Source organism: Pelodiscus sinensis, unplaced genomic scaffold (genome assembly GCF_049634645.1).
Source record: "Pelodiscus sinensis isolate JC-2024 unplaced genomic scaffold, ASM4963464v1 ctg35, whole genome shotgun sequence".
NCBI classification, from domain to species: Eukaryota; Metazoa; Chordata; order Testudines; family Trionychidae; genus Pelodiscus; species Pelodiscus sinensis.
Window position 1 is genome coordinate 4199987 of NW_027465908.1, and position 27723 is coordinate 4227709.

At 44.3% G+C, this 27723-nt stretch overlaps 1 protein-coding gene across 12 annotated transcripts in view; it reads left to right on the forward strand.

Moving 5' to 3' along the window:
• LOC142824432 (uncharacterized) overlaps positions 1-27723 on the forward strand; it is a 65396-nt gene that overhangs the window by 9438 nt on the left and 28235 nt on the right. For 3 of the 12 annotated variants that reach the window (XM_075916380.1, XM_075916381.1, XM_075916382.1), the window contains one exon: positions 1397-5116. In XM_075916380.1, coding sequence (XP_075772495.1) covers positions 2670-3602 — 933 coding nt within the window. In that variant the 5' untranslated portion in view covers positions 1397-2669 and the 3' untranslated portion in view covers positions 3603-5116. The other 9 variants (XR_012899305.1, XR_012899304.1, XR_012899309.1 and 6 more) reach the window with 7 other exon arrangements.

Here is a 27723-nt window from a genome sequence, read left to right on the forward strand (position 1 = left end):
GGGGTCCAAAATTAGACACAATACTACAGATGTGGCCTAACCTGTGCCAAAAAAGGGCAATAATCGCTTTCCTAGATCTGCAGGCAATGCTCCTGCTAATGCATCCCAATATGCCATTAGCCTTCTTGGCTACAAGGACACACTGGTGACTCATATCCAGATTCTCATCCACTATAACCCCCAGGTTCTTTTCTGCAGAACTGCTACTTAGCCAGTCGGTCCCCAGCCTGTAATAGTGCTTAGGATTCTTCCATCCCAAGTGCAGGACTCTGCACTTGTCCTTGTTGAACCTCATCAGATTTTCTTTGGCCCAATCCTCCAATTTGTCTAGGTCACTCTGGACCCTATCTCTGCAAGTGAAATCCATCCCCTCGTCCAGGTTATTAATAAAGATGTTGAACAAAACTGGCCCTAGAACTGAATCTTGGGACACTCCACTTGATACCAACTACCAACCAGACATCCACATTGATCAGTACCCATTTAGCCTGACAACCTAGCCAGCTGGTGATCCACCTTACAGTCCATTTATCCAATCCATACTTCCTTAACTTATTGGCAAGAATATTATGGGAGACCATAGCAGAAGCTTTGCTAAAGTCAAGGTATATCATGTCCACTGCCTTTCCCATGTTCACAGAGCCAGTTAATGTTATGAGGCAGTTACACATTCAGACCAAACACTTTAGAATGTCCTTGTAAGTCATTTTTTCATGGCACTTTGTTTTACTCAACTTCAGTGTGCCAGGCATGTCTGGGCTTTCCAAATTAGAGCAGGAGAGTGAGTTATTTTGATAAGAGGAAGGATGGTCCAGTGAACTAAGGAGTTGCACTTGGGAGACCACAGTTCAGTTCCCTGTTCTATCTGACTTCCCATGTGATCTTGGGCAAATGACTTAAGTATCTCCAAGTCTCAGATCCTCATCTTTAAAATGGGGCTAAAGGCTAAACACATTAAGGATTGTGAGGCACTCAGATACTACGGTGGTGGGGATCACACAGGTATTTAAGATATATGGAAAGAAAACTCCCACTGGCTTTCTAAGGGAGTTGGACAACCTTTTGCTTTCTGTTAGGTTCCTTTGAAACCCTCAGGAATCGTCTTGCATTTTGGTGTCAGTAAAAAGCTTCCCAATGATTTCAGTGAGGATTGGATCAAAACCCTGATAACATTGATCTCTTCTACATTGCTGTGTCTGCCATTGCTTTCGATTGCTCTTCCTCTACCAAAAAACTGCTCCCCCCCAAAAAATCCCCATGTTTTTGGCCACAAGTTATTGTTCTAAGCAAGTAATTGGGTGCTGGTTTTAAAAAGGAGAGTCCCTCTTCCAGTATGTGTCAAGCATTCATTTTGAATTAATCACTCCATTGCTTAATATGGTGTATATTTCCTTAGGAAATGAATCAGAGAAGAGGAACCTTTGCCTCATCTCCCATCAAACCAATGAAGAAACAGAGGGGTTTTTTCAATGGTAGGTCAGTTTACAATGTGTCCTTTACCAAGTGACTCATAAACGTTGATACATTTCACAGCAATGCAACCGCAGCAGCAGTTCTAAATCTAATAGGGAATGCCAGCCAAAGATAGAGGAATGAATGTTCATGCCTGCAATAGAAAGAAGAATGGAAATGCTACCTGCCTTCATTTAGGATCCAATCCCGTGATTTCCTGATCACTTCTTGGGATCAGGCCCCTAATGTGTTTCCTGCACTGTGCATGGTATGTTTAATTTATTTCATTTAAGTCCAAAGTACAGGTGGACCCTTTGTTTCTGCATAGACCCCATTCCTAAATCTGATTTGAATGTTGCTGGATTTGTATTCTGTTTAAAAGAGACTGTGAGATAGACGCAAAGTAAAAATTTTCAGTGAAAAATAGAATTTGGGATGGAGGGGAAAGAGGATACGTGGGGGATGGATGGTGATTTCCCTGGAGTTCATTGAAAAAACAAATGAACAAACACAATCCTTTTTTACTGTGTTTCCAATTTTTTGAAATATTTCATTGTTTTCCGAATCAAACTATTTCATCCCCAAAGTTGTTAGAGTTTAAAAATTGTGGAAGAAAACTGTCTCAGAAAGTTTTCTCTGTTTTTAGTTAAAATTTGACATTTCAGCAGAAAATTCTTGAGTCAAAAATCAACATTTGAAAAATGTTGGCTCTCTTTGTTTTCCCCAGTTTACAAATGGGGGTTCACTAGTCCTCAACACAATTCACTCAGATCATTGTATTTGTTTCTAGGGTACTAAGGGGTTAAAAGTTTTCAGGAAGTAATCAAATGTATGGGCCATATCCTCAGCTGGTATAAACTAATGTACGTCCTTTCAAATCACTGGAGCAATGTCATTTTACCCCAGCTGAGTAACTAGCTTCATGAGTTTCAAAGAGGCCAACATTTTGAGCAGTGATTATTGCTGCTTAGACCAATGCTTATTCCTGTAAGGTTCTTCCTCTAAACAAATGCTTAGTGGGTTTGGTTAACTAGCCAATTAGCCTGTCATAAGTCGGGATTTTCAGGTCTCTCTTCCATGTCAGTCTTCTCTCCTGAGCCTCCAGTCTCTCGCTCCTTCTCTCTCTCTCTCTCTCTCTCTTTCTCTTCTCTTCCCCCTCCTGTCTCTCATTTGGGGGACCGCGTGGCCCAAATGGCCATTTGGGCACCGCACTCCCCATGCTGCATCGGGGGCGTGGAGCCCAAACAGTCGCTTGCGCCGCTTGTTCCCCCGCGGCGGCCTGGCTGAGCGGTGCAGAAGTCAGCAGAGCGCCACGGCAGGAGGTGAAGGGGGAGGGGCCTGGAACTGCTGTCACACTGCACATCACTGCCCCGTCCCCCTTCACCTCCCGCCGTGGTGCTAGGCTGACTTCTGCACCGCTCAGCCGGGCCGCCGCGGGGGAGCAAACGGCGCAAGCATTTCAGCAACTGCACCGCCCAGAGGGAACAGCCAGCATTTCAGCAACTGCACTTCCCAGAGGGAACAGCCAGCATTTCAGCAACTGCACCGCCCAGAGGGAACAGCCAGCATTTCAGCAACTGCACTTCCCAGAGGGAACAGCCAGCATTTCAGCAACAGCGCCGGCCAGAGGGAACAGCCAGCATTTCAGCAACAGCGCCGGCCAGAGGGAACAGCCAGCATTTCAGCAACTGCACCTCCCAGAGGGAACAGCCAGCATTTCAGCAACAGCGCCGGCCAGAGGGAACAGCCAGCATTTCAGCAACAGTGCTGCCCAGAGGGAACAGCCAGCATTTCAGCAACTGCACCTCCCAGAGGGAACAGCCAGCATTTCAGCAACTGCACCTCCCAGAGGGAACAGCCAGCATTTCAGGCAACAGTGCCACCCAGAGGGAACAGCCAGCATTTCAGCAACAGCGCCGGCCAGAGGGAACAGCCAGCATTTCAGGCAACAGTGCCGCCCAGAGGGAACAGCCAGCATTTCAGGCAACAGCGCTCCCCAGAGGGAACAGCCAGCATTTCAGGCAACAGCGCCCCCCAGAGGGAACAGCCAGCATTTCAGGCAACAGCGCTCCCCAGAGGGAACAGCCAGCATTTCGACGTTACAGACTCTCAGACACTGGTCTACTATATATATGATACCCTGCATTTAGCTGTCATTTGTCAATCTGAGGGCTCCCAAAAATGTTTATGATCTATTAGGAACATATTCTTTTGTAATAATAAATAATAATAAACAACAAAAATAATAAAAAATTATTTAGTTTTACAGGGTATAGGGAAAGATGATTCAGGGCAATGCCATTGTTAATTATGAATTATTTTTATGGCAGGAGCTACCATAGTGCTAGACCAGGAGTGGACAGTGAGCGAACCACTGGCTGAACACGGTTCACCAGGGTGATCCCCTGGTGGGTCACTGGCACTTTATTTACCTGCATTTCCACAGGTCTAGGCTCTTGCAACTCCCATGATCATCAATCCTAGCCAATGGGAGCTGTGGGAGGCAGCGTCCTGGTCTGTACCACTTTCCACAGCTCCCATTGGCCAGAAACAGAGAACCGTGGTCAACAGGAGCTTCAAGTGGCCATAGCTGTGGATGCACAGATAAATAAAGCACAGGAGGCCTACTAAGGACTAACCCTGGTAAATAGCATCTTGCCTGCAAGCCACCTGGTGCCCATGCTAGACAATAAGTAGCCAAAAAAAAAAAGCCCTGCCCCCAAAAAAGAGTCATCTAAAGGGAAGAATTTCTGTCACTAAGGGCAGGTAGGTGCCAAACTCCCATGGAAGTGAAAATTGGGTGACTACCTTCCATCTGAGCCTTTGAGAAGCTCCCTCTAGATAGATGAAATAGATGAAAAGGCAGGAGAAAGGGGAAGGATCATTATCTCAATTTTATTTACGGGGAGCCAAGGCCCAGAGATATTAAGGGTGGACTCTTCACAGGAGCCTAAAGGAGCTGGCTGAAATTCAGAGATGAGGCACCTAGGTTCCTTTGGAAAATGTCCAAACCAGTGACCTGTCCAAGGCCATGTGCCATGTTAGAGATGGGTTGAAACCTGTATTTCCTGAGTCTCAGGACGTTGCCTTATCCCCTCTCCATAGGTTAAACTTTTAATCATACAGAAGTGCCAGGGGATCTGAAATGCCCATGGAAAGCAGACAGGGGCTCTGGTGTTTGTCTGCCACATTAATCTAGATGAAGCTTAATTTAGATTTAAAAAAAATCTAAATTTGGTGGTTGAGATGTCGAGCCACTTTTCTTTTTTACCCCCAGGCAGATGTCCTGGCTTTTCCCTTCCCACCTCAAAAAAGGATTCTGCCTAATTCTTTGCACCAGAAAATGAATGCATATTTCAGGATCGATGTGAAACAATCACACCAGTGATCGGTATGCTTTGAGGAGAAAACTGAGCTGCAGTAGCTCTGCTTTGACAGGTCTTTGGAGGATTTCAGGGAAGTTACACCCACTTCATTCATGATAATCGTCTGTTTAACGCAGAGCAGCTCAGTATTATGAATGAACAGGAACATGTTTTGGCTTGCGGATCAGCTCACAAATATAATGCATCAAACTCATCAAATACCCACCGACTTCATTCTTGAAGTGGAAATGAGCAAAAGTAAGAATCTTTAAAAAAAAATTTTAATTGTACCTTTTTGTTTCTTTAAAGATTCAAAAATGTTTCCCTTCTCCTGGTGGTGGATGTGTGAGTCACAGTGGCTGGAGAATATGGAAGACAAATCACAGCCTCTAAAGCAAATTGGATGCAACTGAAATCAGGTTGTGGTGACATTTGCATGTTTGTTCTCAAAATGCCAAACTCCAGGATTTCATAATGGGGGATGAGGGCGTAATAGGAATGGGATGGAGCTGATAGATGAACTGGCTTCCACTCCACTTGGATAGGGAAACATGCTGACAAGGTCTGGACCATATCCTGTCTTCCACAATGGCTTGGATATTCTTGGTGTCAATATGGCCAGTAGGAAGCTATTGCAGCTAAATGTAGGTCAGAGAGGACATGAAAGTGGCTACAAGCTGCCTTTAGCCTACCCCTTCATTCCTGAACCAAAATTTCTGGAGGAATGGGCACTGCAATCTCTATCAAATACACACTCACAAGTGATTGCTAAGCTTGAACTAAATTCAAGTTGAGCATCCTCTTTGGTAGTGTTGAAGAAAAATATATGGATAGCCATGGTCTTTCCCCTTTCTTGCTTCTTCTCTCCCGGCTTTAGGACAATATTTCGCTGTTTTCTTCTTCTTCCAAGTGCTTTATGCAGCATTAACTATTTTCACCAATCCCCTGTGGTGCAGGGGACCTGTCATTTTGTCAGAAACAAAGTATAGTGCCACACAGAGAAGTATAGTGCCACAGTGCCCAATGAGAGTCTGAGTCAGAGACCATCCAAGTCTGTTTATCTGTCCTAGGTAATTACATCATAGAAGATTAGGGTTGGAAGAGACCTCAGGAAGTCATCTAGACTAACCCGCGACTTAAAGCAGGACCAACGCCAACTAAATCATCCCAGCCAGGGCTTCGTCAAGTCTGTAAGGATGGAGATTCCACCCCTTCCCTAGGGAACCCATTCCAGTGCTTCTGCACTCTCCTAGTAAAATAGTTTTCCCTAATATCCAGTCTAGACCTCCCCCACTGCTACTTGAGCGTATTGCTCCTTGTTCTGTCATCTGCTACCACTGAGAATAGCTTGGCTCCAGTGTTCCCTATAAGCTGGGTGCTTGTGCAGCCACTCAGGAGAGATTCAGATACTGCCCAGCTGTTTAGCAAAGCACCTGGGCTTGGGGGGTTCAGCTGAGGAGCTAAAAGTAGCAATGTAGACATTTGTGCTCAGGCTGGAGCACAGGCTCAATAGGCCAGTGAACAGGGATGGTCTCAGAGTCAAGTCTCCAGCCAGAACCCAGATATGTACAAAACTGGCTAGCCCCGGAGCAGAGTCAGTCCTAGGGGCGGGTGGTTGCCTGGGGCTCCCATTTTCCCAACGGAAGCCTGCTTGGGGGACACAGCAATTAAAGGGGCCGTGACCTCATTTTGACCTTTTTTAAAAAATTTTTGCTTGGCAAATTTTCCCCGGCGGTTGTCCGGGGCCGCCAATTGGTTAGGACCGGCGCTGCTAGCATGACCCTTCCAAGCCACAGTTGGTCTGAGATTCACTGCCATGGATTTTTTCTCCTGTGTTGTGGAACCCTACATGATTTGCCCAAAGTCACATGGGAAAGTTGTGGCAGACCTGGAAAAGATCCTGTTGATTTTGATGGGCTTTGGACCAGGCTATATAAATTGCAGTTTCTAGCTCCCAGTGCCATAGAGTTGTAATAATAACAATAAAGCTAGAGTAGTAAAACAAAAAGGAGTATTGCAGTAAGGAATCCTGCCAGGCCATTTCATTCTCTAATGCTAATAGAAATGCGTGCTTAAGGGAATAAAAGAATGAAATTTCATTGAAAATAGGGGGTTTTGGGGGTGAGGCTTTAATATTAAATATTTAATATTATTTTAATATGTGGTGTTCCTCTCTGTCCCAAGCACTGCATTGTGTTGTAGATGGATAGACAGACAAGCTGTTTGGTGCTACTGGAAAGTAAGCTGTAAGAGACTGTGTAACAAATATAAAAGTGATTAGTTTTTGGATATTCATACTCACTGAAATGCAGAAAACGGTGCCGCTCAGCCCTGCATTGAGACACCAGCATGATGTTTGTTCTCCATTTAAGTCCTCAAAGTAGGACTTGAGTAGCACTTTAGTGGCACATAGATGTGGGCTGACCCTCTGGAGGAGATGAACGTCATCCAAAGAAAGCAGGCAAAACAAATGGTGAAAAGGCAATTCGATTTTAAATTCTTGAATTGATTCCTTTTAGCGGGTCAGTTTGAGATTGGAGCTGGGCAATGTTTTGCAAAACCATATCAGTTTCATTGAGTTCTTTGGGTTGAAAACAAAACAAAACAAATATCCAAAAAAATGAAAACCATGTTTTTTAAATGAATCTTTGTTTTGTTCAAAATAACTTTGTGTTTAGTCATCTCATTTATTTTCTTTTAATTTTATTTTAAAAAGCTATAGAATGCTTGAAATCAGAACAAAACATTTTCTTCAATTCAAGATTATTTTATGTAAACTTTTTTTGAATTGCCAAAAAGTTCTGGAAATTTTCATTTTCAGTTCAAGTCAAAAAACTCTAAAAAGATTCCCAAAGAACCAAAAAAAAACCCATTAATTCCCCTGCTCTTTTTGAGAGCCTTAGACAGAATGTGCTAGAGCAGGAGTTCTCAGACTTTTGCTTACCACCTCCCTCTTTCTGAGACCAGCATCACCTAGAGACATCCGCCCCTATGGCCAGAACTCTCCTCCCCCCATTTAGAAAATGAGAAGAGCAGACTGGTCACCTGTTTGCAACCCCATGTCACCTGTTTGCAACCTCCAAGAGAAAGTGGAGCTAGAGCAAGGCAAAGTAGCGGTGTTGTTATGGCTGACACACGCTGCATTATATTGATGTCAGTCTTTCTTTCACAGGACTGTACTTGAAGAGATCAAGAAATGGAGTGTGTTTTTTCCCCACTCAGATGTTTAGGGTGAGTACAACATCTTATCTTGTACCACAGCTCTCCTGTACTGTGCAGCAAAGAAAGATGTCTGCATGGTCAGAAGAACCTCTCTCTCCCTTGTTTTATCTGTGCTAGGATAACACCAGGCCTAATTTAGCATCAGCGAGGCAGAACATTTGGATTTTGTCATCCATTTCCAAGACTATTGTTCACTTCATTTTCCCCGTTTCTCATTTTAGTTGTACGTTTTATGGTAGGTTCCAAAAGATAAGTTAATGCCGACCTGATGATTAAATTTTTCCTTGTGCTCTGAAGATGGAAAACCTTTATCTAAATACTTATTATTATATGGGCAGAAGTTAATTCATTTACCAGTGTAATCTCATGAGAAATTTGTGCAAAAGGTCTGACTGTGGGGGACGGGATGAAATGTAACAAAGCAAAATGCAGGTTAAATATTAGAGAGCACGTCCTAATGGTGAGATCTAGCTGCTCAGGTTCCTAACTCAATTCATTTTTGTTTATTGGAAAATAAAATGAAAATGTACCTGCTTCATTTGAATCATTGCTGTGGGGCGGAACTGGGGCTGAGGGGCTCAGTATGCAGGCTGCCTTCGGGGGGAGAGGACTACCCCAGCCCTCTCTCACCACAGGAGGTTGGGGCCAGGTGAAGAGCACCTTCAGTGGGCACAGCTAGGGAAGGGGTGCATGTCCCCTGGCTGGGGCACATCCAGGTTTGTCTGCCCCCTGTGCTTCCTAGCAAGAGTGGGGAATGAAGCAAACTGTGAACTTTCCCCTCACTCCCTGACAAAAGGGAACAGCCAGCAATGTCTGTGTGTGGGGGGGGGGGGGGAAGCTTTGCCTCCCCCTCCCTAAAGAGGAGGTGCATGGAGGGTGGGAGGGTCAGGGCTGGGGCAATCCTTGAGGTGGGACACCCCCAGCCAGCCCCTTTCATTTGCCTGGTGATTCTGTCTCTTTTCTGAGAAACAATCCTATTCCAGGTACTTCCTATTTTCCTAGCACAACCACACTGCTGTGACCTTGCTTTAAGTTACAATAAGGGGAAGCTGTGAACTGAATTTGTGGTCCTAGCTCTTACCGTTTAGGAGGAGTTCTCAGACAAACAAACTCAAATATATAGTAGATTAGTATTATTTGTATTACAATAGGACCGGTAGAATCAGGACCTGATTGTGAAGCATGATTAGCAATGCTCAGCGCTTCAGACTTTGAATTGTCTAAGTTAAGACCCTAAAAGGGTCTGATTTTCAGAAATGCCAAGAAATGCATTTTCAGAATGCCCTCCTTTGAAAATCAGGCTCCTCAGGAATATCTCTTAGTGGCTTGTGAAATGTAGGCCAAAGAGAGTCCCTGCCCTGAAGGCACACACTATTAAGGACCCTGTTCAACTTCCATTGAAGTCAATGGGAGTAAGTTAGGGCCCTAATAAATACCTACAGCTGTTTGAAGGGTGTATCTCTTCAAGGAGAATTTGGGCCAGGATCCTCAAAGGTATTTAGACTCCTGACTTCTGCTGAAATCAGTGGGAGTTAGGGACCTAAATACCTTTGAGGGGCTGGGCCTTTGCTGGTCTCTGACTATAGATTCCCTCCTTGACTCCCAATAAATAAGAATTATTGCTTAGGATGGTGCAGTCAGATCTTGCAGTGATGAAGGGCATGGATACTATATGAGGGTATGTCTACACTACCCCCCTAGTTCGAACTAGGGGGGTAATGTATGCATACCGAACTTGCTAATGAAGCCCGGGATTTGAATTTCCCGGGCTTCATTAGCATAAAGCCGGCGCCGCCATTTTTAAAAGCCGGCTAGTGCGAACCCCGTGCCGCGCGGCTACACGCGGCACGGGGTTCGCACTAGCCGGCTTTTAAAAATGGCGGCGCCGGCTTTATGCTAATGAAGCCCGGGAAATTCAAATCCCGGGCTTCATTAGCAAGTTCGGTATGCATACATTACCCCCCTAGTTCGAACTAGGGGGGTAGTGTAGACATACCCTGAGTGAATAGTATGACATGGAGAATGAAATGGAGAATGAGGGAAATTTGGGTTGAAGAGCCATGCAGATTTCCTGTTGGTGAATTCTGTATTACTTGATTAAGAGGTTTTCAGTGGGAATTAGGCACTGAATATACTTGTGGCATGTTTGAAAATTCATTTATTCTAGTGGGGTTCCATAAATGCAAGTGAAGAAATTAGGCCTTCTTCTGAAATTCACACTGTGTGGAAAGCCCCCAAGTATCTGTACACCACCTGGCGAAGCACAAGTGACGCATGGGACTTGTATGAGCTTGCTGCACAAAGGGAATTTTACCTTCATTTGCAATAAACCCACATGTTTGAGCATCAGCTCTATTATATATAATCTGTAGACAATTTTTATCTGATCTGAGTGCTACTGCAATATAAAATATTAACTAGATCTATTCCTATCGCATAATACATATGTAAATAATATTAGAAGACAATCTAACTATAACATATGGGTGGTTGCGTACATCTGAAACTGAAGTCTGGCAGTACCCCTACTGATTTCAATAGGCACTGGTGGAAGGTACCATGGCTAAGTATTCGGTAAACTAGATCAGTCAGCTGAATTTATAGTCACCTAAATGAAAATGGACTGATGTTCAGAGATCCTGCAGCTGTCATTGACTCTAGCCGGAGTTGTCAGCATTCAAAACCTCTTAAAACATCCAGCCATGTATATTTGCGACTGCTGACTAGATGTTAGGACCTATTTTTGGACACACAGCCTGTAGGTTTATAATAGAATTGAGACTTCAGAATTCATATCTAGGTGGGACACAGACACAGATACACCAAGGCTACGTCTAGACTATATCCCTTTTTCGGAAAAGGGATGCAAATTAGACGTATCGCAATTGCTAATGAAGTGGGGATTTAAATCTCCCCCGCTTCATTAGCATAAAAATGGCGGCCGCTTTTTTTCAGCACGGAGCTTTGCCGGAAAAAAGCGCCAATCTTAAAATAAGGGATAAGGTATCTTTCGGAAAAGGCTTTATTTTCCGAAAGATCCGCGTCTAGATTTAAATCCCGCTTCATTAGCAATTGCGATACATCTAGTTTGCATCCATTTTCCGAAAAAGGGATGCAATCTAGACGTAGCCCAAGTGTTTTTGTAGTTAAGTTTCCTTCTTTGTAGAAAAACAAGGAGAGGTGTTCTCATGTTCACATTGTGGCCTTTTTATGGACCCACAATGTACAGGGAACCCAGACTCCTCTTCAGTGGTAATAGAGAGGTAGCCGTGTTAGTCTTGCTCAAACAAAAGGAAAAACTATGTAGCACTTTAAAGACTAACAAGATGGTTTAATAGGTGATGAGCTTTCATGGGCCAGACAATGATCGGAGGAAGTGGGTCTGGCCCACGAAAGCTCATCACCTATTAAACTATTTTGTTAGTCCTCTTCCGTGGTGAGTGAGAATTTCCATGTCCCTGGATATGAGGCACTGCACTCAGAGGTGTGAACACAGCCCATATCAACATACCTGAGTTGGCTTGAGAACCAAAAGTGGTGAAGCCATGAAAGCATGGGTGCCGGGCGGGGCTAGCAGTTTGGTCTTGGATGTGGTTGTACAGCTTCACTGCTATTGTAACTTACCTAGCTAGATCACAGCTAGCTGGGATGTGTCTACACATGCTGCAATCATACCTCTGTTTGCAGTGTAGGCGTACCCAGAGGCTGTCCTACAAAGGCTCCTTTGAAAGCCTAGAAATTGAAGGGGGTGTATAAGCAGCAGCCAAAGAGTCCCTTTAACATACAATGCTATGGGGATTCTCAGCAGCTACAGAGTAGTTGTGGGGCAACTGTGCTATAATTTAGAGCAGTGGCCAGTAACCCATACTGGTCACTGGAAGCAGCCCAGAACTGGGAGGGCGTAAAGCCGCCTTTGTCCCTTGTCCTCTGATTGCACCCCCTGAAGAATTCCAGCCTTTGATTGTTGTTGTTCAGTTCCTGTCTATAAGAGTCAGCAAATCGCAGGGTCATGAAGACCAGTGACTGAACACGAGCAGTTCATGACTGAAACTGAAACAAAGCTGACTGTCATCCAAACTGGCATTTCTCTGGTGCATGATTGTGTCTGATTTTTTGCTTGTAAATTCTCAGATTATTGCGGGGGCAAAAGGGGATTCAAAATTAAAACTCCACTGTTCAGAGGAAATAGGAACAAGGTGTCCAAAAAGTTAGAGCCAGCTGGGTTTATGATGACGAATTAGGTATATCTTGCAGTAACATAGCTGCTTTGTATTATGTGCTTCCATCCATGAAATACCATAGCTATGCTCTGTAGCACTCTAAGGTTAATGTGTTTCGAATAATATATTACAGTATTGTGGAATTATTTGTAAACTAGGACTTTATTTGCTGGAATTTTTACCCCCTTTTATATATCAATATTATGTTTTGTTTTAAACAGGAAAAATACTCAATGGGATTTTTTAAAAAAAGATAATGACTTATTTTACTTTAAGTGTGAGGGATAGTAAAATTGGGTGAAGGCCACGGATCTGTATCTTGATCATAACTATCACAAAGGTCAGGGGCCAGTCCTTCACTTAGTGAAAATGGTAATAATCAGGAATAACTCCATTGAAGTCACTGAAATTCATTTGTGTAAAAGTGAGGAATTCAGTCTCTCAGGGTATGTCTACACTAGCTTGTAAATTCGAGCTAGGTAGGCAAATGAGGCAACCGGAGTTGAAAATGAAGCCCGGGATTTAAATATCCCAGTGTATATTTGCATGTTCCCGTCCGGTCGCCATTTTGAAATTTCACTAGCCCGAACTCACTGCCGCACGGCTACACACGGCAGTGAAACGTTAATTCGAACTAAGTCCTTAGTTTGAATTAACTGTTACTCCTCATTCCGCTCCTCGTAACAGTGGAATGAGGAGTAACAGTGGAATAAGGAGTAATAAATAGTTAATTCAAACTAAGGACTTAGTTCGAATTAACGTTTCACTGCCGTGTGTAGCCGTGCGGCAGTGAGTTCGGGCTAGTGAAATTTCAAAATGGCGACCGGACGGGAACATGCGAATAAAGCCTGGGATATTTAAATCCTGGGCTTCATTTGTGACTCGGGATGCCTCATTTGCCTACCTAGCTCGAATTAACGAGCTAGTGTAGACATACCCTCCGTATTTTGCTCCCTGAGACAACAAAAATGCCCATGAAAAATGGATATATAGATATAGGTAAATGCATCCAATGCTATTTCTGTAACCTGTGAAGAGTTCTGACAAAATAAATTTCCCAGGGGTTAGGAACCCAATAACAAAATAAAAGTTCTCTCAGATACATCCAGGTGGTTGTGATATGGATTCCCGAGGGACATTTCCACAGAGGCTACATGAGAGAGTTGCTTTACTACAGTTGCTGCAGAAATGGGAATAGAAATATCTGTTTTGGTGCTTTGGACCTAACCCATGCACTCCTTTTTTTAGGCATCCACAGCAATACCAGTCACCTGAGCCTGTAGAATCAAGGCATCTTCAACTATGCCCTTGGTGGTGTCTTGGGGCAAACAAAGGGTTACACATTTAGGGCAAAGGCCTGGGAAGAAATTGTGACAGAGTTAGTAGGTAAACAGGAGCATCTGAACCTTGTTAGAAAAGGGATGGACTGAGACAAACTTGATCACCTCAGAAAATACAAACATTTGTGAAATGGGTAGGGCTTGGGCACAATATATTTCCACAGCTAGTGAGCTTTCTTCATTTACGTGGGTGACATAGCATCATAGAAATGTCAAGCTTGAAGGGACCTTGAGAGGTTATCTACTTCATACCCCCCCATGCATGCCCCCCACGCACGCACACCCTATGGAGGTCCAAGCATATGTGTGTGCGCGTGTGCACGCGCACACACACACACACACACACACACACACACACACACACACACACACACACACACACACACACTCTGTGCAGGGCCAAGCACACCTAGATCATCCAGCACAGGTGTTTGTCTGCCCTGTTCTTAAAAACCTCATGAAGAGAGAAGAAAGGTTTGGGTCAGCATTCTGAGATCAGTTTGGAAGGAAACCTATATTCTTTCTCTAGTGTAGGAGTGTCTCTCAACCTTTTTGATGTCCGGGACCAGCTTGCTGCCATTCTTAAATGATATATTTTTTATGGAGTATTAAATTGCTGGTATTGTATAACGGGATATTTTGGATACATCTTTCTGACAATGAAGACTGACGTGCCAGAGTCAGATAAACAAAGTCACTGCTGTGCTAGATGTAGGTGCATAATTGAGTTTGCATGTGGCCAGAAAAAATCCAGGAGCCTTATGGATCAGACTCCTCCTCTAAATATTGGCGCTCTCACTGATGTGTTTGGAAGGACACTCATTAGCCAGCTCTTTAAACTCGCTCAATAATATGAAGGAAGATTTGGTATAGTGTTTGCCTTCCATCTCTGGATACTGTTGTCATCCATGCCAGAGATTTCTTATGGACCATGGCTGTGTCTAGTCTGGCCAGTTCTTCCGGAAAATCAGCCGCTTTTCCGGAAAAACTTGCCAGCTGTCTACACTGGCCACTTGAATTTCCGCAATAGCACTGACTTCCTACTGTAAGAAATCAGTGCTTCTTGCGTAAATACTATGCTGCTCCCGTTCAAGCAAAAGTCCTTTTGCGCAAAACTTTTGTGCAAAAGGGCCAGTGTAGACAGCTCAGATTTGTTTTCCGCAAAAAAAGCCCTGATCGTGAAAATGGCGATAGGGGCTTTTTTGCAGAAAAGCACGTCTAGATTGGCACAGACGCTTTTCTGCAAAAAGTGCTTTTGTGGAAAAGCATCCGTGCCAATCTAGACGCTCTTTTCCACAAATGCTTTTAATGGAAAGTTTTTCCGTAGCCCAGTTGTATCTGATTGCACTGTGTTAAGATCATTCTCTGGTGCCCCTCACCATAATGGTGAAGCACTGCTCAAGAATTAAAAATAACAAAATCATATCAGAATTACCCTTTCCTTTTGTAGCAGGTATGACTATGTTCCTTGCCATTAGACTAGTGGGGCTTTTCTGGGGGTGAGAGTGTCTTAAGTTAGGGAAACCAAATTGGTTTTGCATTACTAAGCACATCAGGTACAGTCAAAAATAATTCTCAAACACTCTGGATCCAGGCCCCTTCCCCCCCCCCAACAAGGTTTTCGGACACCTTGCATTGCAGAGCACACAAGCAGACGGCTGTGCTGCACTGTCAACAGACTGTTCAGGAACAACGTATCAGCACTTCTAGCAAGTGGCACTTAGCATGAATATTTGGCAAGCAATGTTGCCTCCATCCTTGGCTGTGCTTTTGAGAAAGCATGTTTGCTTTGAATAGGAAAATGCCATGAACAGAGTCCACCAAGATTCCTAGGCTGGGATTCAGGAAATTGTGTTCAATTTCCTGGCTCTCCTGTGAACCCCCTGAAAGGCCTTGGCCAAGTCACTTAATTGCGTTGTGACTCTGTTTCCCATTTACGAAGTGGAGCTGATACAGAAGTGTTGTGACAGTATATTTACTAACATTTCTGACCACAGATATCATGGGGTAAGGGGCTACAAGTACCTAGATCAATGAAACCTGTCGTACATCCTGGTTTTTATGAAATTTACACAGATCTCCTGAGTCCCATCCTGGTGCCTCATCACAAGACTATTTATTGCAAGAGAAAGAGGAGACAGTTATATATTTATTAGCGTCCCTTTTTAATAATGGTGGCAGCATTTCCCATTGTGTTGCTCCTAGCAATCAATTTGCTGTTGCCCTTTTTACACCCCACCCACCTAGCAATACACAATCCAAAATACAATGGGTTGCTCTTGTGTTGAATCCCTCAACTTGATGTGAACATTTGCTAGGCTTGATTTTTTTCTGATGCACTTCAATGGAGAGAAGAGAGAAAAGTATCTTTTGCTCCTAGTGAAATGTGGCATTGGGTATTTTATCGAACCTGTCACTTTAAACGACGCCTTTGCCATCTGTTCTGCCTGCTAATTACAAATGCAAAACAAATGTAACTCACATCTGCTTCATTTAAAATAGGGGGGACCACAGTGGCTGAATTGTTCCTTATTTTTAAGCATCACGTGCTTCTTTATTTCCCGTTTCACGCCAACGCCTGATCTCCCTCCAGTTTGCAGGAATAGGAATTGCCATAGTAGATCTGTTCAGCTAAAGACACCTACTCCAGTAACTTGCTTCCAACAGTGGCCTGTACCATCAGGTTCAGAGGAAGGAGCAAGCATTTATTGGAGGGCTTTAGAGTGCATCCCCATCTCATGGCAAGATGGACAATATTACCTAATGCATCAGCTGTGAGGTCCTGGTTCTGATGTTGTTTATAGGGTGTCGATCAGGAGTAGCTCTTTTGATGCCAGTGGAGATGCTCTCATGACATCTGTGTCCGATCAGAACCAGTTCCTAGGTCAGTTCCTTCTCTGTTTTCTGTGGAATGAGGCAAGTTTAGAAGTGGTGCCTTTAAAGTGGGCAAGACAGAACCTGCCGCAGATAGTAGGTTAGTAAGAGGATGTTCCTGCGGCTTTGTCCCTCAGAAGAAGCCAGTGCTCCTTGCTTCTGAATATGGGCTCAATGGCTCTTCTCCTTAGAGTGATTCTTTACCAGAAGAGCCCTCCCTTTCCTTCTGTGAGTGTGCAAGGGCTCAGAAAATCACCCCCTAAAGTAAGTTCTGCTTACCTGAAATGTGAGCACTGTCAAAACTATTTCTGACTCCATTTCAACCAACCGGTTCGTAAGACCTTATTTTGTATGTATCTCAGGGTACGTCTAGACTACATGGCTCCGTCAATGGAGCCATGTAGATTTGTTTGTTCGGCAAAGGGAAATGAAGCCGCGATTTAAATAATCGCGGCTTCATTTAAAATTAAATGGCTGCCCCGCTCTGCCGATTAGCTGTTTGTCAGCAGATTGGGGCAGTCTGGACACTCCTCTGTCAACATGAAAGCCCTTTATCGACCTCCCCGGTAAACCTCATCCTACGAGGCATAACGGGGAGGTCGATAAAGGGCTTTCAGGTCGGCAGGGGAGCATCCAGACTAGCGCGCTGAGCCGACAGACAGCTGATCAGCTGTTTGTCAGCTCAGCGCGGCAGCCATTTAAATTTAAATGAAGCTGCGATTATTTACATCGTGGCTTCATTTCCCTTTGCCGATCAGCCTAATCTACATGGCTCCATCGATGGAGCCATGTAGTTTAGACACACCCTGAGATTGATATGTAGATTGTTCAGCTATTTAGACATTGAGGGGAGCAAGTTGTTGCCATCCACCATTCAGTCTTTTGATTGTCCACACCTCCACAACACATTTGGCCATCTGAATCCCTGCTCTGCAGTGATGTTGAGGTTTGGGCTAAGCAAAATTTCTGCATTTTGGCACCTGCTTTGGCCAATGTCCATTGTGTCAAGTCATCAGGGACTGCAGCTGACGGTCTTTTGTTCTGAAGACAGACAGAGCTTCTGGGAAGAGTCTTGTGGCTTTTTTTCTCCTGTTGGCACCATTTGTGTCAGCCTTGTGTGCAGCAGGTTGTTTTCATCCATCAGAGCCTTCTGTGCAGTTTTAAGACTGGAGGCATGTTGTCAAAATTTTGGGGGAGCTAGGTAAGCCAACATGTGTAAATGAGATGTTACCGGTAATAGCTAAGTGTCAGCCAACCGTCCCTGTCTGGCTACACTAAGGCAACCACTAAAGATCTGGGTAGTGGTGTTCATCTTGGAATCAGCGAGCTATGTATAGCATCTTCTGCCCAGCACGCTGATGCACTGTTCCGTTGGAGTGAAATCAGGGCTGAGGTTCATAGGACATTAGCCTCTGCTCCCCAGGGGGTACCTGCTAGATTCTAGATCAAGGCAGTGCAGGCAGTGATCTTTTTCAACAAAATCGAGGGTCTGGAATGGCTGCCATATGAGGAGGAATTAATAAAAGTGGGACCTTTCAGCTTGGAAAGGAGATGACTAAGAGGTGATATGGTAACGGTCTATAAAATCATGACTGGTATGGAGAAAGTGAATAAAGAGGTGTTATTTACTCCTTCCCATAACACAGGAACTAGGGGTCACCAAATGAAATGAATAGGTAGCAGGTTTAAAACAGACAAAAGGAAGTACTTCTCATAGCACACAGTCAGCCTGTGGAACTGCTCGCCAGAGGATGTTGTGACCAGAAAGTTAGATTATGGCCCAGTTTGGCTACGTCTAGACTGCAGGCTTCTTTCGGAAGAAGCTTTTTTCAGAAGACATCTTCTGAAAAAACTTCTTCCGAAAAAGAGCATCCACACTGCAAAAATACATCAAGAAAGCAATCTGCTTTTTCGAAAGAGAGCGTCCAGACTGAATGGACGCTCTCTCGCATTTAAGCTGTGATTGCTATGGACGGAATAGCCACGAGGGCATCTGTGCTTTTTCCTCTTTCCTCTTCTTCCAAGATTCCTTTTCTCTCCTTTTTCAGAAAAAGGCTTCTTCCTCTGTTCTTTCAATTTTCTTCCAGAAGAACACAATTGCAGTGTGGATGTAACTCGGGTTTTGTCAGAAAAACGGCCGTTTTCCTGACAAAACTCTGTAGCGTAGACATATTTGGCTACATCTACGCTGTAGGCTTCTTGCACAAGAAGCCTTTTGTGCAAGAGTTCTTGCACAAAAACATCTTGCGCAAGAGCACATCCACACCTCAAAGCACATCACAAAAGCTATGTCCTTTTGTGCAAGAGAGCGTCCACGCTTCATGGATGCTCTTGCATAAGAAAGCTCGGATGGCTATTCACAGATGCTTTTTTCCACAGGGATTTCTTGCACACGAAACCCCTCTGGAGGGTCCATACTTGTCTTTTTGCACAATAGCTGTAGCACAAAAGGGAGTTGAGCCTCATAGAAGGAAGTTTACCTTCTGAAAAGCCTTCTGTTCTGCCGTTTTACTGCTGATTTACTTGTGCAAAAGCGCATTTGAGGTATGGACGCTCTGCAGGTTTTTGCGCGAAAGCGGCCATTTTTGTGCAAAAACTTTGCAGTGTAGACATAGCCTCTGAGTCCTCAGTAGATGATAGCTGGTTGGAAAGGGAGTGAATGATCCTCCATGGAAACTGTAAGGGTCTGAGTGGTCAAGTGATTGTTGAGATGTTAGGGTGTGGCTACATCTTAGACTCACTTAACTAAGTCTCCTCCTAAAGGCCAGAGTATTCATGTACTGGCTGAGGAACCCTTCGTCATCATGTAGATCATTACTCACTTCATTGAGACAGATGCCTTCCTCATATACTCAGAGGGGAATCTGTGTTAGTCTGTATCGCAAAAACAAGAAGGCATGTTTGAAACTTACAGATTTATTAGGGCATAAGCTTTTGTGAGTAAAACCCACTTCATCAGATGAATTGGACAAATCTCAAAGGTGCCACAGAACTCCTTGTTATTTCCTCATATATATGCTTGTTGGCTTTAGTTGTTGGTAGGTCATGAGTCTATATACTGAAAAGGAGAGGAGCTGGATCGGATCCTTGTGGGAGTCAGGAGTCTGGAGCCAGCATCTCCAGCTCTGGCGTCTCTGGCTAAAGCTTCTCTGTAATGAGACTACTTGCAAAGGTAGCATTGGAAACGCAGACACAAACTGAAGTGACCTAGATTTTGAAAGCTGAGATGAGACAAGACGCTCGCTGTGTTCTGTTCTAAGGGGACATGAAGCCAAAAGCTAAGCAGTGAAGCAATTTCTCTTGTTGCCGCATGAAGGAAAGGAGATGTAGCCCGTTCATTAAGCAGCTCCTTATCCTGAGTCTGTTGACTCCATTCATTTCACCCTTGGTATGTTCAGTCTCTCTCCTAGTGGAATCCCAAGAGCAGCCATTGAAATGACCCTGTGATTTTTCTTTTCCTAAAAGTAGTTGTAGCTTTTAAAAACACACCCTGTTTGTTTCTGCCTTCCCTCCTATGGTATCGAACATGCAGGTGCATGCCTCTATCATTCAGCCATCACGCTGCTGAACAAAATCGGTGCATTCCTTATAACTTTTACTGTCAGGATAGAAAAGAAAGAGGTGATTGTGATTTTTATACCTACTAAAAGAAACCTTCAAGTCAGTAGAGCATTTTTCCCTCTTCATTGTAAAGCTGATGTGGAATCTGGCCTTCCTCTCAAAGGTATTTAGAAATCCTGCTGACTTTTTTTTAATAGACATTTTCTTAAAATATTAGGGGAAAGGTTTTCATAGTCAATTCTTCACCTATGCATAGGTGCTTGTTGGGAGGGAAGGTGGAGCAAGGTTGTTTTTTTTATAAACATTTTTAAACATTTTTAAAAAACAGCTTAGAATATCTGTGTTTCTAGGTTCAAATCTCAGCAGACTAACTTAGTCCTTCATACTCCTGAGGCAGATGCCCTGAGTGCCATGCAGTTTATGGTTTGTGGGACTTTCAGGTGAGACCTTAAAAATGAGAGAGGACGGTTCTGGTAAAACACATGTTCTAAACCTTCCTTAGTTTTGGGGAAAACAGATCATCTTGGTTACAAAACAAGGTCCCAGGACACTTTTCATAGGAGTAGAAGCTTTTGTTAGTATGCTAAATCTGAAGAAATATCTTATGATCAAAGCATTATGCTGGAATTACAAGACCTGGAATAAATTCATGGACCTATTGCATACTTCCTGGGAGACTATCTGAAAGTGTCTTGTTACTGTGGCTATGTCTACACTGCGGGGGTTTTCTGGGACACCAGAAGTATCCCGGAAAAATCCCACTATGTCCAGGGAACTTGTTTGCTCTTCCGCTTTTTTTGTGGAAGAGCAAATGTGCTCTTTTGGGGAGCTCTGTATACCCCATTCTATGATAAATAAGGGCTCTTCCAAAAGAGGAGGCTTTTCTGCCGTTTGGCCCCATCTAGGTGAGGCCAAATGGTGGAAAAGCCTGTTCTGGAAAAACAATCGGAAAAAGCTCCGTAATTTGTGTAACTTTTTCTGATAAAACCTGATAGTGTAGATGTGCTTCCATTTGTATAACAATGTTGTCACCTCTCATGAATATATCACGAGTGTCACAATATTTAAAGCCACAACTCCTGGAATTGTGTTGTTATGCAACAATCACAGCTTTCATATACCGAAATGATAACGTTTCTAGCCTTTATGGTCAGGGAAAAGAAAAAAGCTTGGCAGCATGATGCATAAAGGCTCAGAAAACCAGAGACAAATAAAAAGGATGCTATATTTATTATTTCTCTTAAATTACTTGCTGGCATTGGGTGGAAAATCAGCTACTAGAGGCCAGTTTTACAGTCTATCCATACCTCTATACCACCATTTATATTAATTGTAGGTCATTGCACACAGAATAATATACATGCCAGTTGTACTACTTTTAGGTAATTTCTATGGATCCAGGGGACACAGGAACACAATGGAATTGTATTAAATCTGACTTTTCTACATTATTTAAATCTACTTTTTGAACCCAATCCATCTGTATTTATATCTGTATCCCTCACGTGGGGTTATTCCTTTTATATGGAGGTGCACTGGCTGGCTGGCCAGATGAAGGAGCTTCACATTCTTTTTGCATTACCCCACGTGTAGGTGTAGACAGATATTCTCCCTGCAGGGCACATTGCAGGCAGTGGCAACTCTAGATCTAAACATTGGGTGGGACTCAGGAACTTGCCTGTACCTGTAGAGGTGCTCATTATGAGCTGAGCACCCTTCACTCCTGTTGACTGTACTAAGCACCTTTCAGAAGCACCTGGCACCTTGTACAATTAGGCCCTATGATGAACGACATTGTCCAAAAACCCCTTAATGCTCTCCTGTGTCTTTCAGGCTATTCACTGAAGTCCTACAGACATTGGTAAATAGTCCCAGACACCCAATACTGGGATGCTAGCTTGTATGGAATAATTCAAAGTTTCCTGGCTTTCTAATTCCATGTTAGAACACAGTTTGTTAATTATATATAATTTATGGTGGGGGACATTTTCCAGCTTTACTAGATAATCAGAACTTAAATAGAATGCTGGGAATAGGTGGGGTGTTATGTCCCTCATGCTTCCCCATTGGGTACTTGCAAACCTTCTCTGCTGCTGAGTGGTTTTTATCCATTCCTAATCAATGCATTTCTCTTTCTGCTGTTGGAATGCACCAGCTTGCACTGAATGGCATATATTATCCAAAAGCTTTGCCCATGAGAGGGTAACCCTCAGACCCCCTGTGAGGGTTTTATCCCCTTATCTTCAGATTACACAGTTCAAACACATTCCTAATGATACGTGTAATGATGATAAAATGTTTGTGTGACTGCTAAGCATAACGTTAAAATAATGATACACCTCTCACTAGGCCCTAAAAAAGGAAGTCTTAAACATCTGCTTTCCTCTAGCTGGGTAGAAACAGATGTTTTGAGGCCTTGAGAAGGAATTGAGTGGCTTTTAAAAGTTCTGGTTTCGCTCAGAACCAAAAATAAAAACATGGTCTTGGTTCAATCACACCAGGAATTAAAAGACACTAGAAGCTTTTTGAAAACACAGCACAAAGTGACCCAGAATTCGGCGCATCTTTCTTTAAGTGCCTACTGTGGTGGGTGACTGATGTCATTTAGCCTTTAGGCACTGCTGGACTGCAGTTACTAGTAAATCTTCCTTCCTGTGAACTGAATGAAGATCATCAGGGGAAAGTGAACACTGAGGTCACTAAAGATATTCAGGGGTTAAAATATTCTGCTGATGGTGCCTGTTTCTGGGTCCTGGTCCAAACCACGTTGAAATCCCTGGGGTCTGAATTACACTTTTGCTGCATTCACTGACCTGTCGAGGGGGAAATTACTGTGGGGCCTTCGGCAAGGGCCCACTTGAAAAACATTAACAGAAAGCACCAACTCTCTGGGTGCTCCCAGGCTGGGGAACTCACAGGGCATTGAGCACCCACTGGATTTCCCCCTAACCTCTCCCCCCACACTCTCACCTGCTGGTGGCCCCGCTGCCCACCTCCTCTCCTGATCTCCCAGCGCTTCCAGAGCATCATGAAACAGCTGAGTCCCAGTGTTCAAGAAGCTCTGGGAGGGGGTGGGGGAAGCAGGATCAGGGTGCACTCTGGGGAGGAGATGGGGAACAGATGGGGCGGGGGCAGGAAGAGGAAGAGTGGGGGCTTGGAAGGGGTGGAGTGGGGACAGAGTCTGGAGTGGACAGGGATGTCAAGCGTCCTCTCCAGCTGGAGAGGAATTTGGTGCCTATGACTGAAAGGCATTGGTAGTTGGAGGCTTTTAGCATTGTAGCACAAGAGTAGCAGTTTACCTGTTCTAGCAGACAGGTGTCCGACACGTTACAGAAACCACCATCACAGATGGCTCCCTTGTTGGCATGGAGGCCTCTGATTAACTGTACATTGCAACTTATCTGCCATCTTTTCCTAAGGTCCTTTGTGATTAAGGCAGAGATGCATGAGCAAAGTGATAAAAGAGAAGCTGTGACAGCCCAGGTTGTAAATGCCTGTGAATAAACAGAAGACGTAGTTCTCGCTAAAGATCACGTCACCACATTTCTTAAGTAAAAAATGTATTTGGCCATTTAATGTGACCTTAAAAGTTAGCCTTGAGAAATCTGGTTTGAAGGAATTAATGCCTGCCTTGAATCTGTGTCTGTTGCTTGAATTGAATTGGACACAGACACTTTTGAAGCTCAGGAAAGTTCAGTAATGGTTTAAAAAAAATAAAAATAAAAACTAACTAACTTCTAGACTCTTGTGCCCTCACTTCTAGACTCTTGTGCCCTCACAAGATTCACAAAACAAACATGGTCAGTGAACCTTATTTGGAGATGTTTTAACCAAACGGAGCCAAAGCTCTGAACCGTCTGAGGTTCCCTCATCGCTGTCTCAACACCACTTGAGCAGTTGCTATGATTGAAATAAATATGAGAGATCCTATTGTCAACATGTGCAAATTCTGGACCTAAATACAAGAGGGAAAAAGGGGGGATACTTAGTCCTCAGCCGGTGCTCACAAGCAGCGGTGCCTTTAATGTGTGCCCCTGCCGTCAAAGTGGGAGTAGATCATCCATTTCACCTTCCATAAGATTAGGCAGCAATTTGTATTCATAGAGCTCATAGTACTTTACAGAGGCAAGTAAGTAACATTATCCCTATTTTATGGGTGGGGAAAATGAGGCACACAGGCTATAGCTTCACAGCAGCTAAACACCTGCATCACCCCAGGCAGAAGGTTCCGGCTCGTAGTGCTTGGGGTATGGGCTATCTAAAATTGCTGTGTAATGTTCAGGCTTGCATTGGAGCCCACGATCTGGAACCCCATGAGAAGGAGGGTCCCAGAACCAAGAACCCCATGAAAAGGAGGGTCCCAGAACCAAGGCTGGAGCATGATCTGACTATGCAGCAGATTTTATTCCCACATGCCCAAGCCAATTGACTTGGGACAGCCATGGCCATGCCACGGGACTGTAATTTCAGTATGGATATATCCAAAGAGGTCAAACAACTTACCCAAGACCAAATGGTCAGTTCATAGCCAAACTAGGCATGGAAACCACATCTCAACTGTCGTCTTCTAACCTATCCACTGCTTGGACCACCTCTTTGGGCACACATGTCCCTTGTCACAAATTGGGAATTCTAAAGAAACATGCACTTGTTCTTAGAGTCCTTGGCATTATCACCAGCTCTGTCACACAGACCCAGAGTAACCTGCTTGGGGGCCTGTCTGTCTGCCTGCCTCAGGATGATGAATCCACCCTGTGGTATTAGGAACATTTGGTTGCAGGGAGACTTGTTTTTTCAAAGATGAGCTGTAGACCTCTAAGCCAGGCCTCCACCCCCCACTGCGAGAATGTGATCCAAACACAGGTAGAAATATTACAATAGGACAGTGGTCTCTGGCCTTTCTAAGCACAAGATCACTTTTTGAATTTAAGTGCAATCCAAGATCTACGAAGATCTACCTCAAACCCAAACATCCTTGCCCCACCTCCCTCCCACCCTTCTCTGGGGCAGAGGCTTGTGGTGCAGGCTGTGGTCTTAGATTAAGGGATCTGGAGTGCGAGAAGGGCTCTGAGCTGCTCTTGGGGCAGGCAGTTGGGATGTAGGAGGTTTAGGTGCAGGCTTTCGGAGGGTGTTTGGATGCAGGGGTGTTCAGGAGCTTAGGGTGCAGGAGGGGTTCATGACTGGGGTAGGAGTTTGGGATGTGGGGTCCAGCTTACATCAGGTGGCTGCTGGTTGGTGGTGCAGTGGGGCTAGGGCAGACTCACCCACGTCCTGGCCCTGGATCACTCCCTAAAGAAGCTAGCAAACTCCATCCCAAGTCCTATTGTGCCCCCCATCTGCTCTGTGGAGATAGGATCATGGTTAGGAGGGGGGGCACCTTGACATTAGTACCCTCTCCTCTTCCTTTCTCAGCATGTCTCCTGTGTTGGCAGTCTGGTGGCTTCTGGGGTGGGGCTAGAGCCTACCACCCTTGGCTCCCCAGGGAAATGCCCTGTCCCTTGAGCCACACTCAAACCCACCCCATGGCGACCCTTACACTGGGGAATCCATCCCACCTCCCTGCCTTCAGGGTGTCCATTATCTGCTGTGTTGGTGGTCCAGTGGCTCCCAGGGCGGGGCTAGAGCCTGGCACTCTCGGCTCCCCAGGTGAATGTCCTACCCCTTCAGCCACGTGGGAAAGCAGGAGGCTCCCTAAGGTGATGGGCAGCTCCAAGGCAAAGGGCAGGAGATGTGCAGCAGTGGTGGGAGGGGCAGTTTAAGTGCTGCTCTTGATTGACAGCCTCTTGGCCAAATCAGTCAGGATCCTCTGTCAGAGGCTCCAAAATCTACTGGTAGATCCTGATCTACTGGTTGGTGACCCCTGCAATAAGAAGATGGTGGTTCTTTGTCTGTAAGAAGTTCACTTGAAAAGGTGCTGTACCGCCTACCTTCCCAGGGTGAAAAGTCCCAAATCTGAATCCCGGCACCCAAAGTAGAACTGCAGGCTGGGGGCTAGGGGTTGATGATGTCCATTTGCTAAAACCAAAACTCTTGGCAGAAAAAGGTCAGTTTCATCTCATTTCTGATTATGAAATTGCTGGACCACCATCTTTCAACATTTTCTACATGAAATAGGCTAATTCTGCAAACTTGTTTATTTCAAAGTTGAAGTTAGAGTAAAATAAAATAAATGTTGGTCTCAGGATATCACTGAGACAAGGTGGGTATGCTAATATCTTTTAAACAATAATAATACATGTATTGGTGGCACCCATGAAACTGAAAGATAATGTTCATTTCACCTAACCCTCATGTGAACACATCCGGCTGCTGTTTCAGGTATGTGACTGGGGGGGGTGGGGAGGGAGGGGAAGCTGTGGCGGGAGAGAGAGAATGGATTGTGTGGCAGGAGAGAAGTTACCTGCCATGCTTCATTTCAAAATGCCTCCGTTTATTTATCAACTTTTTTTTTCTTTGAAAAAAGGATAAAAATGCATTTTCTTAAAAATGCAGTTTATAAATCTGCACATTAGAAAAGAAAAATGGTTGTTTAATATGAATGTACGAGCCCACTGAGCTAGGAGAATGAGGTACTTTGGCACAGGTCATCTGGTGGCATAGACTGGGTCTGACATTGTTATATCTGGCAGGGATTCAGATGCCTCAGACATCTGCCAGGGGATGTGGGATTCTGTTATAAGGAGCGGGAGAGAGAAACACACAAGAAAGCGAAGGGTGGCTTACAGCTATGCACATACGCCCATATAACCCTTCCTCTTTAAAATTCCCTTACTAAGCTCAGGTCCTGTATTTTTATATTCAGAATGAAGTGTCCCGCCCCTCCATCTCTCCCCACCCACCACCACCCTCTCTCCCTTTAACTTGTTAAGTTTGAAAGATGATATATACACACAGTTTGCTCTGCCAGTCAGCCTGTTTAAGGCTAAGATTAATGCAGTGGATTGGTGCAGTGGTGTCGCAGTGGTGCGTGATCAGAATACAAGATGGAATATAGGGGGAAAAGGCCAAGAAATGTGCCTGTGTTCTGAGTTTACACAAGTCTCCTTAGCAACTTGTCTGAATTTTTTTAACGTTGTGTATATGTGCACCAATTCACCAGTGAATAAAACGTTCATCCAGTTTTTAAATAGCCTCATTTTTTCGTTCCCTTTTCCTTTTGTTAAATTAATCGTTTAAATTGATGGCATGACTTTTATTTTTCGAGGGGAAGGTACCGGGAGGGGGGAGAAGGGGAGGAGTGGGTGCCTTGATACTTTTCATTGTGACTTCTAGAGAGTTGGTCTCTTTCCAGTTGTTTCCAACTCAGCATGTGGAATTATTGTGCTTTCTCCTGCTTTGCCACAGAATTGGCAGTAGCCCGACACTGAAACTTATTTGGGCTTGATTTGATTTTTTATGTATGTATTTCAGACCAGGGTTTGTAAAACAAAAGAAAAGGGGACAAAATTGTCCTCCCATTCCTCCCCGGCCCCCAATACATTTTTTTAGTTGACTACTGAAGAATAACCCCCCCATAGGAGGGAGTGCCCTTTTAGTGATCAAGGTATGTTGGATTTTTTTAAGTTGTGTGTTACGGTGTTAATAGCATGAGGAAGAGCTGAGACTCAGGGAGGTGGGGTGAACAAATTACCCTAGAAACGCTACACCTTGAAATAACTCAAGGAAAAATACTTTTGCTGCCTCACTTGA